At 41.3% G+C, this 21,337-nt stretch overlaps 1 protein-coding gene and 1 long non-coding RNA gene across 2 annotated transcripts; both read left to right on the top strand.

The window, feature by feature from the left end:
* The first annotated feature begins 1,878 nt into the window (after positions 1-1,878).
* Positions 1,879-3,215, top strand: LOC120902671. Its single transcript, XR_005739461.1, has 3 exons — positions 1,879-2,202; positions 2,302-2,487; positions 2,548-3,215. It is a non-coding gene; the product is annotated as an uncharacterized LOC120902671 (long non-coding RNA).
* A 16,737-nt stretch (positions 3,216-19,952) lies between these two features.
* LOC120902062 (extensin-3-like) lies at positions 19,953-20,675 on the top strand. Its single transcript, XM_040310538.1, has one exon. The coding sequence runs from the start codon at positions 20,028-20,030 to the stop codon at positions 20,535-20,537; it is 510 nt and encodes a 169-aa protein (XP_040166472.1). The 5' UTR covers positions 19,953-20,027; the 3' UTR covers positions 20,538-20,675.
* The last annotated feature ends 662 nt before the right edge of the window (positions 20,676-21,337 follow it).

A 21,337-nucleotide genomic window follows, 5' to 3' on the forward strand; every position in this document is an offset into this window, starting at 1 on the left:
AGTTAAAGTGAGTGTTATATTTATTATGTAGCGGTATATGAGTTATATTAGGAGACCCGAAGATTGTTATGATAGACGTTTTTAATCAAATGTAAAACACTTGAAAAGATGTGAACAGTATGAACAATTACATCAAGATATAATGCAATGTTTTTGAAACGCTCTTATCGCGTAATTCGAGGACAAGCGTTAATCGGTTTCAAATTATGTTGACAAAGATTTTATGATCAACAAAATAAAGTAAATATAATTTTCATAAAATGTACACAACATTAATACTTTACTTCATTATAAATTGCTATAGGTTCGATGACAGAAATACAATTAGGACAAAAAAATTGATGAAATTGATACAAATGGGTTGATTTGATCCAGAAATCATGCATTATGTTTTGATGCTACAAGTACAATTTTAATTCGTTTCAAATGGATTGATTCGCGGGTTGGACAAAAAATTTAACTTATATGCGACTCATGTAAACAATTCTATTTTCTCATTCTAATACATATATGCAACCCTGAATGTGTACAATTATTGGTAATAAGCTTTAATTTTTATTATTTTTTACTTATGTTTTATTCATGTAACAATTTTTTTGTTATCGAAAATTTCAAATAACAAATTATGTATTCCTCGACAAAGCATTGATTTTCTTCTAGCAAAGTCTTTATCACAGTGTTATTTGATTTGTGTACCATCTATCTACTATTTATAGCTTCTTCCTTTTCTTCTTCTTCTTTTGGCTCAACAACCGTTGTCGGTCGAGGCCTGCCTGAACCACTTGTGTATTAGGCTTTTGGTGACTTTATGGATTATGTATTTCCCCCCATAGCAGGATAGTCTGTCCTACGTATTGCGGCACGGTCCATTCTTAGCGCGATCCCATGACGGGCATGTTGGTAAGTCGTACGAGTTGACTTGTCAAAAGCCAAGAAACTTTTGTATGATGCTTTCTTAAATTAATCGTAACTGACTTTTTCTCTCATAACACTTTTGTTTTGTGATTTGTTTGCAAGATAGCTCTGTCATAATTACAGATATTACTTGGTGCCATACAACTCTTTTTAAAATTTTTTAACTGTTAGCATCTTCAAAATGATGTTTTTACTCAGAATTCAAGATACTCAACAAAAAGCTTTTAGTACACGACAGACTTATATCTTCACTAATTTCGAAGAAATCATTCATAAATACAACCTTGACCTGTATTCTTAGAATTATATCATTAGTTATGTGCTATAGTTGAGAGATTCATCAGGTTAAAGCTAACTTTGAGAGAAATACTTTTAGACACATGTCCACAGGATCATGTTTGGACAGCTTAGAGATGACAATATAAAAAATGTAATTTTTAAAGTAGTCGTATAGCTTCCTAGTCTTAGCTGCTATCCCAACCATCTTGTTCGCAATCATATTGTACATTCACTTCCTTAAAGCGCGTCAAACCCCACAAACTCTCACTCTATCTTTCTTCATGCTTTCTCTCTTTGGAAAAAGGGTTTTCTTGTGGCATTTTCTGCGCCTCCACTGGGAGTCAAAACAACAATAACATTGTGCCGGAGCCTATAATTCGAACTACAAAATGGAATTTACCCCGCACAGCACCGCAACCCGGATCGGGATACGTCTCCATGGTGAGTGCTCGTCAGGAGCTCGTTAGCCATCCGGGAAGTCCGGGAGGTGAAAGAACCTTTTCTTACCGAACGCGTCGGTATGTCGGAACAACATTCCTGATCATGCCGCACCCTCAGTGCTCCTCGTCTACGTGTGTGTGTACACGGAATGGCATGCCACATAATCATCTTGGATGCTGAAACTACCTTCCCTGCTTGCTATGGAAACACCATCGAACAGTCTTGGCATGAAAAGAGGTGCAGGATGATACGCGGGGTCAGCATTCTACACAACTACGCAGCCTATTGTTGTTACACCGGTGTGCTCGCTTCCACGCATATTTGAAGCACTTCCAACCCCATCACCATCACCCAGTGTCAGGTTGGATGTGTGTGTAGTGTTCGCTCTACTTACGTCCATTAGCTTCCACAGTACAATAAGCAGCTCCATTGGAGCAGCTCCTGTCAAAGTAGGCGAGGCAAGCAGCAGAGCTAACGAAACATACATTTTAACCCCGGGAGTTGGTTTAGTCCCGCCGTGGGACAAAGTGTTTTTCAGTCGTAGCCTAAGAAGAAAACAATCACATGGTTCTTTTTTTTGTTCTCCATTTACTTTACTGTCACTTCTGTTTGCGGATTGGGTTGGCATACATTGTGAATCAACTTTTTTATTTATTTTCTTCCCAGTGCAAAAACAAACAGGATACAATGGTGTAAGAAAAATGGATTTCATCCATACCGAAAGTGAAAAGGATGAAAAAATGTGCTGGGTGTGCGAAAGAAAGTGTCAAGACAAATTTAATCCGCCAGTCTACGCTAGGCAGATATGGAGATGATCATCCAGGTGTCAACTGCTGACAACCGTCGCAGCTGGTAAAGATTGACCAATTATACAACCAATTCATAGTACTCCTTGCACTCAATACATTTCAGAACAACACGCTACTTCCATTGAACGCTATCGGAAGCTGAAGAACTGATTGAAGTTATTCCTTTCTTCCCGTTGTTGCCATGTGGTTGGCATATTATTGCGTATCGACTCTCTTTGCATCGAATGAGCAGTGGCAAGAATTGACTTACACAAGACGCACGTGCTCCTAAACCTCCTCACAACATCTGTAAATGGCATGGTCTCTCTTCTGCAGCTTCAAATTGCGACGACGAGGCTTTAACGCAACGAGGCCAATCATTTTGCGCAAGATAAACATTTCCGACGGAAGAGTGCAGCCGAAATCGATGGTCGAAGGCATGGCAGGGAAGTAAAGCGTACAGCGTAACAAGCTTTGGGAAAATAATCTTCCTCTGGCTGGTGTCCCCCACTACCCTCGGGGGAACTCAGCATTCCGGGGGGAGAACCAGCAACGAAATGGTGTACGCCGTACCGTATTGACATTTCGTTGAAATATTGACGCCGTTGCTGGGGAAAAGGAAGGCAACGGCTAGAAGTGGTAGCAACGCATGTGTACGCATCGTTGGGTTCATTGTAAAACATGCCCTGTGTTCCTTTGGGAGTGTAAATGGGTTTGGTTTTTTGTCGTTTTACATGTACTGCGTTTTATTTTTCGCTCCCAATATGTAATGGATTGCCAAAACAATGTGAAAAAATGGGAAAATTTCAAAAGAATTGGTTTTATACGTTTCTTGCAGCAGTGAACGTACGCAAAGAACGCTTCTCCACGAGAAGCCTGAAACATCTTAAATGATTTTAATCTTTTCAGAACAACATAAGCTGCATCGATTACAACCGAGATCATCGAGTGCGTGGCCGCACCGAACCAGCATCGTCAATGTACAAATCGGAACTGTGTAATGCTTCGATTCCGGGTGGTGGTTTCGTGGTGGATCGGTTGCATGGGATCGAAAATCCCCTTGCAACAATTTATTGTTATCCTGCTGACTGGCAGAGCCTAGCGCTGAACAAATCATGGTCAGTTGGTACGATGACGGAATCCTCTCGCAATTGCACTCACATGCACATGCTCACAGGCAAGGATCAACCGGGGTTTCATCGAGGACATGGTTGATGATGGGTGCCGCCCCATAGTAGCGTCAGCTGGCGTTGTGAGGCAACCGAACCATCGTTGCTAGGACATGTCTAGGTACGTGCAGGTTTTCGTTCTGTTGTTCCACTGGACGGACTCCTCCACCCCGGGTAACTAGATCGTCGAAAGGTCGTCTTTTCAATGCAGTCGTGTTAATCGTTCGGTCGCAATCACTTGCTTCAAGTGCTTTCTGTGTAACGGAAGGGGTTCTGTGGGAGTGATTCGTTGTCGTAGGCCTGTTCCATTTTAGAACCTCTGAGCAAGCAAAGACGGGTGGGACTCACCCTGGGAAACCTGTCACGGTCAATTGTTTCATCCAGCAGTGAGAAGAGCGTTCTCGAGATAACCCGGTATGTGCAGCTGGAATAAACGTTTAACATTGGATTTAACTGTGGTCATGTTTGGTGGGGTTGTCCAAAATTGATGAACTTTAAATTTCCACGCAAAAAATGATTTTATATGAGTGTCTGCATAATATAAGCTGTTTGCATTCATGTAACGTAGTGAGTTTTGGTGAGCTTTTACAATATATTTCAGCAATCAATTCAAAAGATTTGCCCATTTTTCTGGACACCTTACAAACCACACGGCACCCAGTGTCCTGGGTGTCAGGTCACTTGAAGTTAACCGTCACCGTGCACTGGGGATGGTAAATGTGCGTGTTGCAACGCACCAAATCGATTTACCGGACAAGCTAGCTGCTAGCGAAAGCTACCGTTTCGTTCCGAAACACTTGCCTCTTTCCCCTTGCCGGCAAAACCATAGACAGAAAAAACTAGGCTCTTCGCGTATGGATTAAAATTTTCGACAATACACAGACGATGCACCGAGAATGTAAGGCTATCATGGCCCGGAAGTAGCGTGATGTGGTAACATTGGTTAGAGCTTTGAAGAACCCGGGCCGCACAGCGACCACACTCGCCACATTTGCTGGAGTTGTCGTGGTGGATCGATGGAGGACACTGGTTGTAATCGCTTGCTGTGGATTGGTGCCTTGGGTTTAGCACAACTGACTTCGATACCTTGTTTTCGCATGAAGCGGTAATGGAAATAGATTGGGAGGGCGTTTGAATTGGTAGGTGGAATGTTTTGATTACATTCCAAAAGCTAGGCTTGAGTTTAAATTGATTTTCTGTTTATTTTAAAAGTAGTCAACTTCTTCAAAAGTCATTCCATACTGTGGTTTTGAGTTTGTAGGTTTTGATATATTTGATTTTAATTAAATGCAATAAGGAAGCTCTTGTGAAAGTGCGGTTATGATAACAAATCCAGATCTAGCTATCATTACCATACACATAGGTTGTTTACGCATTGTCGAAGTCGTGCAAGTTGCCACATATCTCGCGTCAAAGGTCAGCACCGAAAACATCGCCTGAATTACATGTAAGAATGTTGCCTCATGGATTCTATGGCCCCATGGGAAGCAGTTGACTCCAAATAATTGGTCGCGACGCTCGAAGCTGGGACTATATCGTACCTTTAAAGTATCATACCATCACTAGCAAACGCCTCTAAACCATAAATGCTGTTCAAATCAGACGATTAACTTTAAGATTAAGATTAAGATTAAGATTCTCAGAAGGATATTTGGAGCCGTATGCGTCGAAGGACAATGAGAGGAACCGATACAACGATGAGTGTTATGAGAGCTGTACGGTGATTTTGCAGTCGTCCAGCACATCAAGCGTATCTTACATATTGCATCTTTTTCCCTCAATGCCTGACCAGTTTTGATCAGGTACCATCCTAGTTGGTTCGATCGATAATCAGTCAGGATTGCTTAAAGTTCGAGTTGCGTTAGCATTAATAAAGACGAAAAATTAACATGTTAATACAGGTCCAAGATACACCATGCGGCAGATCTTGGAGAAGTTGGCTGAATACAAAAACGACACATACCATTTCTTCATTGACTTCAAAGTCGCATATGATACCATAGCAAGGGTAAAACTGTACGACGCTATGAGCTCATTTAAAATCCCGGCCAAACTGATAAGGTTAGTTAGAATGACTATGACCAACGTCACTTGCCAGGTGAAGGTGGATGGAAAACTCTCAGGACCTTTTGCTACCACAAAGGGTCTGCGCCAGGGGGCCTGGCTTGCCTGTATCCTATTCAACCTGCCGCTAGAGAGGGCCATACGCGACTCGAGGGTGGAGACTACGGGAACCATCTTCTATAAGTCAACCCAGATCCTGGCATACGCTGATGATATAGACATCATTGGTCTGCGGCTCTCCTATGTAGCAGAAGCCTACCAAGGGATTGAGCAGGCGGCAGAGAGCCTCGGATTGCAGATAAACGAGGCAAAGACCAAACTGATGGTGGCAACATCAGCGGGCCTACCAAGAAATAAGTAATACAGGTATACGCCACAAAGTGTCACTTATAAGCGTAGGCTTGTAATCAAAATCAAAACCACCTGTATCGGTTGCGCAAGAATTAACTTCTGTTGTGCAAGTGCAAGTACAACAAAAGACTCATAATTTTTTATTGTATTTTTCAACTTCAAATGTCACTTTGCTAGGTTTAGTGCAGTATGAATGTATGCATTGAACTTCGATGTCAACTATTCAGTTTCTGCCTATCACTTGGTACCGAGTTTTCTATACAAACGCATACTTGTCAACCAACTAACGGATGTTTGAAGCTTAAAAGCATGTCAACTAATTAATTCCCACTGTACTATAAAATCATGTAAAATCGTTTGAGGATAGTCTACCTTAACACCGGTAACATTGCCTGATGATTTTCTTATGTATTTTTGATATTTATTGTATAGTTATCATATTTAACGCTAAGCTCTTCAATTTTCCCCTCACATAGGTTAGATATCCCTGCCTTCGTTCCTGAAAGGTTATTCATGCCACGCATCAGACGGAAATGCGAGAAATATTGACTCACGTGCACCACCACCTGGCCTGGCGTGGCCGAAATGTTGACGGAATGTAGAATTCCATCCCTGTCCCCCGTTCCTTCCTGCAACAAAAGTGGCAAGTATAAGTTGAACATTTTCACCCCTCTTAACGATCGCTGCTGCTGCTGTTGCTGCAGGTTTTATTTTCACCCACGGTAGGTGCCGGATTGATTGAGAGTAAAGCCACGGAAGCTTTCTCGTCGCGCCTTCCGTCCCATACCAATATCTTCAACAAAAAAAAGCCACATAGACATGGTACAATATTATTGGTACGGTGCCAGGGAGGGAGAATTTTTCCTTTACCCCTACCCCACCCATTTACTTCACATTCCACCCCGTGACAGAGAAACTGTCGCTCGCGTGCTTGGCCATCGTTTGGTATCGCGCGCGGTGCGAAGAATTTGTAACACGGGTGCCGGGTGCTCGTCAGGGTGGCGTGTACCGCCAATTATGCGCGATTGGAAGGCAGCACATGGAATTCTATTCACGTTTCACCGTCAAAGATGGATGATTTTTGGATTACGAGTAAATAATCACATTTACGAGAAGCGACGGGGTTTTTGGCTGCGGCCGGCATCTCGAGTGGGGTCGGTTGTTGTTGTTGTCGGTGGTGGTGGTGGTGGTGGCGATGGTACTTCCGTTGAATTCCATTCTTCGTGTTCGTGAAAAATGGACGCCCTTGTCGATGAGCGTGACGGGTGGGTGGGTATGGGGTGAAGATCCTGGTGATCTATCAACGGGGATGCTTCGGCGTGTAGCGGTGTGATGTATTGAGGCCGAATGGGGCATTTTGATCGAACGACAACCTTCCCACCGCCCGCCTGCTAGTAGCATACGTTAATGCCGGCTTCCTATTTGTTGGGTCAAATCTGCCAAATGGAGGGCGTGGAATGGTTCGGTTCTGGCAATAGGAGAAGCTATTTATTCTGTGCGCTCTGCTCCACTTTCCTCTCTATATCTCTCTCTCCCGAGGTGGCGATTATTTGATATGGATGAATGGATTCTGGTTTTGAGATGTTCTCTTTCAGCGTTTTTTTGTTGTGTCGCCCCTGTTATTACCGCTTTCGTTTGCATTTGTTACGACACATCCGCTACATGGTTAACAAACAGGTTTTCGGGGAAAATTGTAATGCCATGTTTGGAGGGAGATGATGATAAGATGGGTCAACCGGCTACAAGAACCCGCTGCGTTGCGTGGTGATCAAAATATTCGTTTAGCGTGGATTATTTCTTTGGAATGGTGCGTGGTTCAGAAATCTATCTAATTCGCAGAATTTCGTTGGAGATAATAAACTCGCGAGACACAATATGTTTCGTTTCTTCATGTCACTTTTTATAGCTTTGTTGGAGGGAAGCTTGTAAAAAAGGGTTTCTGGGAAATCTGGGAAGGAAATATCGCACAGTTAAGCCATGGGGTCACAACGAGTGAAATACACAGTGAAAATAACTATTTGACTGGTGAAATATCTAATTTGACAGATAACAATCATAGGTTTCAAGGAGATACAACTTCCGCTCTTAATAACAACCTAGAAATTATTTTCTTTTGATGTGGAACATTAATGAAGTGGAAGAATTGATGAACTTTTCATCTTAAAAGAAGGAAAACATTGATTTTAAAACACTTGCATATATTTAGTTATCCTTAAGTACCTGGCATCAGCTGATCTTCCTGAAACATTATTTTCCAGACACGTGAATTATTTAATTGTGTTGTGAATTCTACTCAATGTGACCTACTGAAAGCATAACTTGAGGATTAAAAAAAATGGATTCACATTTGCGGTGATAATAAACAGTATGTTAGTTCTTTAAGTAAAATAGAATTTCAAGTGGTACATCGAGGTGTGTACTCTTCGGCCCAACGGAGCGTAGACTAAACCAAGCATAGGCAGATTAGAAGAGTTTGAAGACTTGCTTTTTTGTCATTTTTTGTTTAGGTGTTTGTTGCATTTGATAAATATGTAAAAGTAAATGATTTAAATCACTTAAACTCGCGTGGACAATCATGACTTAATCTTAAGGGAGAGTCGTATCATTTACGCTGTCTTTTAATAGGACTTCTAGTATGCTCGTACAGATTTTCTTAACTTACCTATCAATTAAGGTTAGGCCATCATGGTGGACATTATTTTAAGACTTTTATGTAGAAGGAAGTGAAATGAAAACAATGGAAAACCATGTCACTCCCTCTAAAGCAGTGATCTCCATTCTGTGTTCCGTGGCGTTAACAGAATGTATGTTTTTTAAGCTAAAATTTTTACGATACATATTGTGCAATTGCTTTCCCACAACAAAGATTGAATTTCCAACAGGCAGAAAAAGAAATAGAGCTAGAATAAGTATTTTCAAAGCCAAGTGGTCCACCATTCTAAAAAGGTTGGAGAGCACTACTCTAATGTACAAAGCAAAATGATTCTCTACAAAATCCCTTCCCAGTAATGAAACTGATTGAAAGCTGCGCTTTTTTACTGCATACACAGCAAAAAAAAAAGAAATTTACAAAACAACAACCAGAACTTTCGCATCCACTTCGCTGGAACCTTTCAAATTAAGTGCGCACCCCGAGTACCGCAGCCAATGTTTGCGCGCGTCAGTCGGTTGCCGCGTACCGGGGCTGTTGTTTGTCTATTTCGCAGAATCGCGTGTCACAAAGCGCTGTCACAGCTAGCCTGTTCCTGTCTGGGTGAAAGAAAAGGGCGGTCATTAAAATATGCAACGCATCTTACGGCAGGGTACGGCATCTGGTGCGTGGCTGCAGGTGCGGCTGTAACGCAATAATACCAGCACTATGTTCTTTTTGTGCCACGAATTGAAATTGCTTTGAAGATCGTAAAGCATAACCATTTCGACCCGCGTGGGAGGGACCCATGGCCCAGGATTCGTTAAGGAAAAATCAGTACCGTATGGCGGTTAAGCTCGGGAGACGCTTTATGGACTACTTAACCGGAAATGGGTGCACATTACCGTGCGCATGGCGTACAGTACATGGGGCTGGATTTGCGTTTGTTTGTGCTCAGAGCTTAAGGAAGGACTTACGCTTCAAGGAGACATTCGTATTCCAAATGTGTCGTGTAGAGATTTTTTTGTTGTATATTTGACAAAGATTTTGTATCCCATTCATCGTTATGATAATGTTTAAACAGAAAAAGAGGTTAACATGGCGGTAGAAAGTGAAAAATGGAAATGGTTAGTAATAAAGACATTGAAAAGTTGTTAAAAATCACGAAAACAGATATTACAATATTAGATTTAAATTTAAAATGGTTAAAAGTGGTTCACATTATTTATTGAAAGTAGAGGAGACCCCCAACATGGGAGACCGCCAGCGTTTGGGACCAAGAAAAGTCGCCGAATCAAATCAGTTCAGTCGTTCAGTCGATCAGTTCGATCGTAGTGGACTGCGATTTGAACCAGGTGGCACGAGATTCGATGCAAACGGCACGAGATTCGAACGTAGCTGAAAACGGGTGTATTTTCAAAGATGTACAACAATTTCCAAGGATGTACTATTGTATTAAAAAACCCATTTCCGCGATATAAACAAAATTTAATAAAATTTACATACATAAAATATAACTTTTAAAGATTGGATTGTTTACAAATCCTCATAAATGTGTTGTATCGTCATAACTTAAGTGAGTCGTATGTCCAGGGTTTCCTGCAATTGGGTAAATGTCCCAATTGTGGTACAATTTGTTAGGGTCTATATATTTTTTTTACGTTTTTAATGTATCAATAATGTAGCTTAAGGTACATTTTAATGTATTGAATTTAAAATGTGTGTTATCATCCCAAAAACAGCCCTGCTACTATTGAACACTGGTGGTATGATTTTTTTAGACTGATTATATAACATGAATTCAACTGAGTTTGTATGATTTCAACTGCAAAGATTACGCAGTAAAAAAGCAATTATCTAAAATATGAATCTAACAGATAATGTAATTTCCTAAATGGCAGACTTTAATGTAAACTTCAAAGGATTATGTATTACTTAGCTAGCATATGTTAGTGTAGCTAGCATAGTGTAGCTAGCTAGCATAAGGGAACAGCGAACGTTTTACATATGTTTAAGATGGATAAAGCCACAATATTATTGTTATATGTGTCTAGAATACATCATGATTGTTAAAAAAATTGTTTTATTTTATTTTATTGTAGGGAAAAAAAAAAGATAAATAATGGAAATAAATGCTGTTTTCTAAACCAATTCAAAAATCCAATGGTTGCACACTTACAAAAACTCCAAATTCTATTATTGCACACTTTATATCTAATTACTGCACACTTATACACTAAAATAGACAAAAATTGAGCACTAAAAAGGATGTTTTTCTGTTGACTTTTTCTATCAAAATCGAAAAAGTGCTTTTTTAGACAATAAAACAGTAGAATAACTTTAGTAAATGTTTTTAAACATTTATTTATAAAAAACAGCAATGTTTGCGCATTGTGCAATGATTGGGGGTGCGCAACATTTGGAAAATTACTCTACTTAAAGTGGTGAAAAAGTACAAAAGTATCCTTTTTTTCACCATTTAGATCGATGTTGTAAGTTGCTGGTGGCCTTAGTGGCCTTTGTTAAATCGTGACTTTGCATATGAAATTCTAAGCCATCGATTAGGATGCTATAGGATGCTATGGTGACGATCAGAGATCATTATTAACCTAAAAAAAAAACAATTTATTTGAGTTTTGTAACAATAGTGTTTTCGTATTTTAAATGCACTACCATTCGTACGTTTACACTAATTTATGGTTCAGTACAAAACTGTAATATTTCTTGTCTTTGCCCCTTTTATTTGAAAGCATACTTTCTCATGTTTGAACTTTTTTTCCCTTTGTGCTCGATTCTTTTAACTCAATTTCACTCTCGCTAGCGAATTGTGTTTCAACTCTTCCAAAAACACCGGAAATGCTTTATATGCTCTCACACGGAAACATTTCCCTCTTTATCGTATCTTACTCACTGAGCGCAAAATGTAATCCTTTTCTTTTATTTTTCTTTGCTTAAAAAGCCGCTTTGAAAGTGAAAATTTTGCTGCCGACCAAACTTGTCTTGGTTACCACTGAAGGTGGTATACTCCGTTCATCTCCAACCGGTTGCGGAAATAGAACGAAACTTGAAATCAAACAAAATCCCTCACTGTTCCTGGGACGGATGGTGGTAAATGGTAAGGCACGGTGAAGCGCGGGGGTATGACAAATCAAATTTAAAGAATTGAGCACCAACCGTAAAGATGGAGCAAGGGAAAGAGACAGTTGTTTGGGTAGACACACACCAAAGACAAAAGGAACGGGGGGAGAAAAAAGGAAACGCGAACAGGCTTAACGCAAAGGCTTCAGGGCGGGCTCACTGTGAGGAAATTGCGAGTCGCGTACCGAGAATGAATTTAACAACTTTCCACACTTTCGTCCGTTTGTCTTTCTCCGGAACCTTCGGTGCCTCCGGAGTGATGGCGGCAGTTTTACCCGGTATTGCCAGCTCAGGATCCGCCATCCTGAGCTGTGGAATGGATTTGAAAAATGAAGCTTTTCCGAAGAAAAAGCACCCTCGCCGCCGTTCGGGTAGGCCTTCGGTTGGGTGCGGTTCATGTGTATCTTTTAATTTGGCTGGATTCGTTACGACGACGACGACGACGACAACGATATGTACGGGGCCTACACTTAATTCAATTTTCATTTTATACTCCGCTCGCACGGTTCCGTGCGTTTTATTGAAGGGTTGGAGATGGATTCACATTTGTCCTCGTCCAAGTCCCTCACCCCCTCCCCCATTTTCACTTGCCAGATCGGTACGCCATAGTTTCGCCGTAATTGTATTTGTATGCTGAGTGCGACCGGCGGTGGAGCTGGCATTCCTTTCGCCGTTTGTCTTGCTTCAAGGATGTGTGCTAGGCAAAGTGCTACGAGGCACACGGTGAACGAACCGATGATTTGAATACGAATTCGTTTTGTGTGTATTTTTTGTTGGTTGTTATTATTGTCTTGGTTGTTTAAGCATTCTATAAATGCGCGACGCTCGCTAGCGAATAAACAAATTGCGACAAATTGCGAGCGCTACGCTGTTGCATCAGTCAGGAAATGGAGGAAGCCGGTCGGTCGGTTGGTTGTGTTTTGATTTGTTGCTGATATTATGGGGTGCTTTATTTTGTTATCTGATCCATTGTTTTTGAGCTAGATTTTTGTGGTTCAAAATAATAAAACAATTGAATTTTGTGCAATTTGGTTGGAATGCGATTTTTTTCAAATGAAAAATATCTGCGAATGTGACTAGCGGTGGATAATTTAACGGCTGGGATATTGATGGGAAAGGTGTTTCTGGCCTCGGGCTTACTGTCAAAAAAGATATTTGTTAGTCAATCATCAATCATTCAAGTGTTTCTCTATTTGTATTGCCAAGCAACAGAGTTTCTTTTGAAAATTTTTAGCACATTAGAAACAAATCATGATAGTATTGGCAAACAATAATTCACATATTGCGTATGTTCCCTAGTTCCATGTAAGCGTAATAGCTCAACTGTAAGCGTAGTTTTGTTATGTTGATCGTTTCCAACATTCTTTTAATATTTTTTTTTATATATTTTATTACATTATCTCAAGTCTGCCTCAAGGGACCGGAATGTGAATATGGATATATTATAATCGAATGAACTAGGATACGCAGTAACGCGATCAGGAACGGAGGCTACGACTTATTCTTCTTTTGGCACAACAACCGTTGTCGGTCATGGCCTGCCTCTACCACTAGTGGGCTTGGCTTTCAGGCTTTCAGTCACGGGTATGTTGTTAAGTCGTACGAGTTGACGACTGTACCACCAGACCGGAGACTACAACTAGGGACATACACATTTCTCACAGGCATATTCAAGTATAGACCTCTACTTGACCCAGCAGCAGTAAAGAACCTTCAATTATAGAGGGTCTCGAACGTCGGCAGACATACGACAAATAAACCCCAAAACTGTACGTGCTACCGTTATATTTAAATGCTCTTTAAATGATAATGACTCATCCAACCAAACACCGAAACACATTGTATGGGAGAGTTATCCAGTGAATGTGTAGTATGAATTCTGCGAGCATTAGACCGCCAAAGACATTAGAAAGCATTTTTGCGTGCATAGTTCTAGAATCTAGAACATTAGCATTGCACCACAAACAAAAGGAGTCAAAATGATTGTGGATCACATATTTATCGTTAGTCGAGGATATGAGACGAAACAATTTGATATCGTCTACATAGAGCAAGTGTGCGTAGTAGGGTCATTAAAAAAAAGAATAAATAAAAGCGGGCCAAGGACTCTGTCTTGAGGCTCACCAGATAGGCCTACGAATTCACATGACCGAGAGCTACCAACTCTAACACGGTAATTCTGATTTGAAAAAGAATAAAAACCAACTTAGTATCGGATGGCAAGCAGTCTAAAATTCAAAGTTAAACATAAGTCGGGAATCATTCTTTCGGGAATTCTTTAAAAAAAACCCTTTTATGTTGTATTTGTATAACAGTGCGTAAAGTAAAAATTGGCTTGATTTTCTGTTCATTTCACCCAAAATACAGAGCTTTAGGCCCGAGTTTATGAACACGTACCAGCAAAAAATGTTTAATGGCAACATTTTTGGATTTTTCGATTTATTTCAAAAACTGTGCAAAATTTTTGTTAACAAAATTATTTATAAAATGCCTATCATGGGTTCAAACCCCATATGAATTGATCCCTCAATTAGACTACAGTGACATGAGTCACTGATGAGCCGCACAGTTTTTGTATCAAAACAGCAGCAGAAGAAGCTTTGTCATGTCAAATAGTCAAGCTTAGCATTAAATGTTAAGGCAGGTAAAGACTGACCGACTATTGCTGAGTTCAAAAAGAAGGCATACAAAAAATGAAGGTACACGTCAACCATTAAAATCCAACCGTTCGCTTCCGCTTGAAAGCATGAGTAATGAAGTACAAATGCAGCAAAATAAACTGACATCAATATTGCTTACTGCCATACTTCAGTCTAGCTTCAGCTGCTGTGCTAGACTATGAAAAGGCTTTTTACTATGAGTTTTTAAATTCCAACCATACGTTTAACCAACCATTTTCGACGCAGCAAAGCATAAAAAAGTAGTCAAAATTAGCAGGACAAAAACATTTCAAGCCGACAATTATTCATGTGCATGCGTTTGAGGCGTTAATTATTCGATGAGCAATGAGCAATTTTACGCCGCCCCATACATGGTATGAAGTAAAATTATTTGTCCTGAGACTGATTTGTTATTTTTTATGCACTTTCACTTTGTTTGTGTTAAAGGGAAAAGATAAAGAATAATAGTGACAAAACTAAATGTTATTCGTTTATTGTTGAGCTAAAAAAATAATTGTTATTTTTTAAATGAAACTATTATACAATTACAAAAGTGACAAGAACTTTTTTAAACTTCAAAATGATTATATTCTTATTGAATAGCTACACTACATAAATTTCACTTCCATTGCTATTACTCTTTATTTTTTACCCACACACACACGCACACACAAAAACCTAACACTCTACCGTCACGGAGCGTTTGATTTTCCAATCACTTCACTGGCTCGTTGCGAAGGGGGGGCCGATTACTGCGGCACTGTTGATTGCAATCACTGCTACAGCTGGTTGAAGGGGACCAAATGCATTCGCAAAGGGAAAATATTGCGTCAACAATATTACGATTTGACCCGATGTCAACCAGCTATATCCGGTGATTCAAAACTGATTCACTCGATCGATTGACCCCTTTGGTATTGGCTTCACTCCACACTGCACAGGGCTTACTGCCACCGAACGATAAGGGTAAAAACGGAAACACAATTCCCAAAGTATTGGAGAGTTTGAACACACAAAGCACACTGACACACACTCACAGAAACACACAAAAAACTCCCATCACGGTTTCACATCACGGCTGATCGGAATCCCTCCGAGCGTAATACGCTTTATGTGCATCACTATAATCACGAAGCTCGGGCGGGTGGTCAGCTGAAGCCGTGCTCGAGACCGCCCGCACCGAGGGGCACGGAAGCGCTAACCATAACAATAACCGTAACATAATCGTAGATAAGACGAAACATCCCGAACCACAGTGTGCACAGTGGGTCGACCATCAGAAGTCGTCCACCGTTCGCTTTGCGTCATCCGGCTGCCCGCTTTTTGGGGTGGTTGTTTGTGCGTGTGTGTGTGTGTGTGCGGAAAACTTGAGCTAACTAATTTCAAACGACCTGCAAGATGGAGATGGTGATCGGATACAGCTGGAGCAGAAGAGAAGACGATGCTGTGTGTCTGTGCCTGTAAAGAAACAATAAAAACAAATCCCTCAGCATGGCTGGGGAGGGAGGGATGGTGGTCAGTTGGCTCAGATGGCTAGCGTCTTGCAGAAGGGACCGCTTGCTGGCGCAGGTCGGTCGGTACTCCCTAACGATTTGCTTTGGTACATAATTTTATTAATGGTAACATTGTTTTACGATGCTTTCCGATGATGGTTCACGGTGTGCTACTGCTGATCGTGGTCGTTTCCAATCGATGGCCATCAAACGGCAGGGGGAGAAAACTCGAGATCGAGAAAGATAGGCGGAGAGAAGCGCCAGAAAGTGGAACACATAAAAGATGAAGCAAAGATACGGATGTTCTGCCGCCGTCCTAGCTCGAACTAATTGACTTCTGGTGACGCCTCCCCTTCTATTAAAGGAGGAAGATTTAAAGATGATTCAAAACAAACGTAAGCAAAAGAAAGAAAAAATAAATGCGGTGCATTTTATGCGCTTTCCTTCCGCTTTCCGCTTTCATTTTCAGCGTAAACGTGATCGTTATTACATTATCCATGCCATAATCCTCGAAAATGTGGGTACCATCTGCGTTGGCTTTATGTTTTGCTATATTTTCCAGTCCAGTGGTCCAGTGGTGGTGTTTTGCTTTTTTGTGTCCTGGTTTGGTTGCATCAGCCAGGCGCTGGTTCCAGCAGCCACCACTAATAACCGTTCATTACCGCTGGAGTGAATGGTGGTGGTGGTGGTGGTGGAAAGTTTAATTTTTAATTAAACCCACAGCATCCGGCCGGTTATCGGCTTGGCGTTGACACACGCGAGTGGGGCGCGCGCTAGGAAAGGATGTCTGGCGTTGTAGGCTGTTAGTAATTTTGTGCAAATTGGTTACGGCGAACGGAACGGAACCAATCAACAACGATGCGATGTAATTAACCCCGGATCTGTGATGCTGTGCTGGGGAAAAGTGATTGTTTGAAAAGAGAGGAGACAGTTTTGTTTGCGAGAGCCATGGTGTGATGTGTAGGTAAAATTGATTTTTTGTCTTCACGTGGGAGAGGATTTTGCATTAGTGTACTTAGCAGTGTGGAAAAGTGAAAAGTGAAAAAAATCCTTATATTTCTTAAATTAAGTCAAAATTACCGTCACGCACAACTGGTATATTCATATAGGGTTTTCCTGGGATTCTCATAGTTGTGGGACACTTGCTTATGGGAAGTAAACTTCATATGAGGTAAATTTCTATTGGATTTGTCCAATAAGGGCACTACAGAATCCAATTCCCAGTACATTTAGTTCATTTCACGTAAGAAAGAATCAATGAAGTGGCCCATGGCTATGAGAACTCCTAGAAAATCCTGTTAAGCAGCTTCGTATGGATATATTTGCTAAGGGGTATAATTCTCCTTAAATTGAATTTTGGAGAAATATCAAAATTTAGTTTAAAATTCCATTCTAAGTACGTTCACATATACAAACGTTTAAATTAAAGACGATTTTATTGAAATAATTATTGCAAGTGTACACTTTTTTTAGGTTAATGTCATCAAAAAATATTGGATATCTAATTTTTAGTATTTAAAGTCATTATTTCAGATCATAAAATATTACTTACAATAAAGCAAGTGATAAGAATTTCGATAAAACAAAGTCTGTTCAATAGGATTATCTAAAGGTTTTGTTTCATTGGCTTTTGTATTTTAAATACCTATAGTATCCAGTTTATCATTTTTATAGATCTTAATTTTTTACATCTTTGTGTATCTCAAAATGTTCCCTTTTAAAGAGTAAAATGAGTTGGATACGAAACATAGCAAATGATTTACGAGGAAATAAACGTGAAATCGTAAAGTGAAAAACTCAAAATTCAATCACATGTGTACAAAAACTACATCCAAAGCAAACATCATAAAAAATAAATCCCCATCTTCTATCGCATCCTAGCTTTGCCTTTCTTCAGATCAATCAATTGTGCAGCATGATTGAAACGTTTCTAAAAAGGGAGCTCATTTCCAGCTAAAACGATTCCGTTTCAAATTAACTCTCATAGAAGCGATGGAGCAAGTCACTTTCTACGATATACACGTTGATCCCTCCTAACACCTAACCCCAATAGGAAAGAACGTTTTCAAACATTAGCTCAATTGCTACGCGTCATACAATACGTGCAAGAAATGGGTACTCTGCCGTTCTTCTCTGCCCTTTAGCATTGGTGAAGTGCAATCGCGCAGCACCCGTCGTACCACAAGCCGTATAATTATTGCAATTGCAATGGTGGTAATTGCAGTGCCGGTTTGCAGCGGTAACGGCTGCTTCGTTCGATCGTTCGTAGCAAAAGCAGCCATCATCGATGCTGAGCTTAGTAGCTTTCAGGTTGCGCTCGGTCGTTGAAGATGTTTGCGGTTATTTTCAGGGGGATAAACATGATGCTAGTAAGTGGAGTAGAATGAAATCACACAAACGTGCAAAGTGGAGAGAGTGTAGAGGAAGTAGCTATTTCAATTACATCGCAAAAGCGTTTCGAGAGATCGAAGATCGAAAGGTTCTATTTTTGTAATGGAGATAGGAAAGTGGCTACACAACGTGCACTTCGAGGATGGTGGTCGTGTGCATAGAAGCAGCACAACTTTGAGGTGCACTTTTTCGCCAAGCTTTTAAGTGAGTGCTTTTGACTCCAGTGTTTGCTTTTTTTCTTCAACTAAATTGAGAAAACTTTACTAAGGGATGCTTAGGAAAGGAAGTGAATAATTTGATTGTGCTTGGTAGTGAATATTGACTTAAAAGTTTTTGGAGTGTTGCAAACACTTTTATGATAGAAAGATTACTTTCTTTTTCAACTAAACCATTCACATGATAACAAAGATGTAATAAAAAAAGAACAAATAAAACCGCATATAAAATGAAGCATAATAGATGGTAATGAAATTGAGCTGACTTGTGCAGCTTTTCCATTTAAACAAATCACCTCTATCATTAGCTTCATGTAACCAAAGCCACGGTTAAAATGGAAGCGACCGATATCAACCACGGAAAAAGGCGAATGTAATGTACTCCGGCATTCCATTCTGTTGCGAATGAATTTGCGTTTTTTCCCTCCCATTCTGTATTCCCCATCTATCTCGGTTTCCTAATTATGCCGTTGCATTTCCGGACAAACCCGGTGCCTTAATGTGTCTCATTTCCAGTTGGGTGGGTTTTCCCTCGCTTTTTTTCATCATCGTTGAACAACGCAACGCCCTAAACTACATTCCCGCACGTTTATTCCCTTTGCTGGGGCCGGGGGGGGGGGATGGTTCTTTCATTAAAAGCGCCCATTTTAACACAATTATCCCATCCCGTTTAATCGCTGCTAAAGCGTAAAGTAGAGCTGTAATAGATCGGAGCTCGTAGCACTATCTTGCTGCTTCTCTTTGACGCTAGCTACTCCCTCTGGTGGCATGTTTTTCTCTCTCTCTCTCTCTTACTGTCCGTAGCACACGTTTGCAGCATTAGTAGTGGATTCGATTTGATTAATTCGTTCCTTAGAGAGGATACCACGAAACGAGCTGAAGCTGATCTTAATTTTTGGTAGAATGGAATAATCTACCAAGTAACGTGACACAAAGCTCCGTACACTAATGAGTCGTTGTGAGTCAGCACATGCTGAGATGAGCTCGTTAGTGATGATGCTACGTGGACGCTTTTTTTCACCCGCGTTTCTTTGGGCTTCGATCCAAGTAGCAGCTGAGTTTGCTTCCGGCCTGGCGCTTCAGCTCGCTTGGCAACAATTCCCGGAACCAATGGGAAACAAAGTGTGGGTTTGTTAGTGTCAAGCAAATCAAAAGCAAAAGCTATCTATTTCCCAATGTCCCCGGAGCTGGTGTCGCGTTACGCGCTGTCCGTCAAAAGCGGGTCAAACTTTAGCTCGCGCAACAAACGCGGCTTTGGTTTTTTGCTGATTTGGCCCTTGCCAGCGCCGTCAAAACAAAACCACCCCAACAACGCCAAGCGCTGTGACCCACTGGCAAAATCGGCTGACCGGGTGTTTGGTGCGCCCGGGGGGTGCTGGGTGTAAACTTTGCATGGGTATAAATGTTAGCAACCCGGCCAGCAGTAGCATCAGTACAGTCAGTTCCATCGTAGCCACTCGGAGCAATCAGACACTCAACTCGCACTCATTCAACATGAAGTTCCTCGTTGCGATCGCAGTCTGCGCCCTGGTCGGTGTCTGTGCCGCCGACAGCTACGGCAAGCCGGCCTACCCGGCTGCCCCGGTAGCCCACACGTACGCTGCCCACGCCCCGCACGTCAAGTGCGGCGCTAACCTGCTGGTCGGCTGCGCCCCCAACGTTGCTCACGTGCCGTGCCACCCTGCCCACGGTGGCCACCAGGAGTACCATCATGCGCCGGCCCCGGCCTACCATCACGCACCGGCCCCAGCGTACCATGCGCCTGCCCCGGCCTACCACGCCCCGGCCAAGAAGGAGTACCATCACGCCCCGGCCCCGGCCTACCACCATGCGCCCGCTTACGAGGCGAAGAAGGAGTACGCCGCCCCGGCCTACGAGGCACCGAAGAAGGAGTACGGCCACCATGCTGCCCCTCCCATGCACCACGGATACGAGGCCAAGAAGCCGGCGTACGGCGGATACGGCAAGCGCTCCAGCGACTTCGAGGCTGAGATGGAGGAATAAGCAACAGCTGCGGCAGCAGCAGCAGCGGACAGTGGCGGCATCGTGCGGCATAGTGTGATGTTTCTATTTGTTTTTTGTAGGAAAATGAAGAAAAAGATATGAATAAAAACCAAGGCTTTATTAGAGAAACAATTGAAATTGACCTGTGCTGTTGGGTTTTGCTTTTTTGGGGGTTGGGTTTTGGGCAGGGGTTGTCGGTTAAAAAAAGGGCTTTTCTCGCTTCAAATGTTCTCATCGTTGCTGTGTTCAATTTTAGCTTTCATGGTTTATTCATTTTTCATGCCATATCTAATCCGCATTAGGTTAAACAGCAATAGGAAGCGCATATCGGTCTTTAAAGGTTGATTTAAAAAAATTAAAAATTATATTTCATTTTTTTCTTTAAATTTCCGTTTACCAATATTTATGAGTCTAACTTTGATAAATTGCAGTCAAACGCATACACAAATTACATCGGAGCTTGTTTCAGCCCAATCTGAAGAAGAATGTTTAAATCCAAACTTTTTCGCTATGTCTGAAGGCTAGAAGTAAAGCGTTTTAACTTGAAGGGTTGATTGAAGACATTAGTTGATCTTGATTAGTCTCAATTCATTTTGATTGTTCAACAACGGTTAAGTGTTTGTGACATTTCAACTCCAATGGTCGTGTCTTGTTGAATGTTGGACGCCACACGGAGCAAAAGTTTTATTATTTCCTAAAAAATTGTGGTAAAACTCTGTGGTACTGTTCTCGCATATATTTTTTAATTTATTAGATGGGATATTTAAAGAGATATTGATAGTTGATTATTGTCATTATTA

Source organism: Anopheles arabiensis, chromosome 3, assembly GCF_016920715.1.
Source record: "Anopheles arabiensis isolate DONGOLA chromosome 3, AaraD3, whole genome shotgun sequence".
NCBI lineage: Eukaryota > Metazoa > Arthropoda > Insecta > Diptera > Culicidae > Anopheles > Anopheles arabiensis.

Coding starts and splice junctions, on each gene's coding strand:
- LOC120902062 (XM_040310538.1), top strand. CDS start 20,028: ATGAAGTTCCTCGTTGCGATCGCAGTCTGCGCCCTGGTCGGTGTCTGT.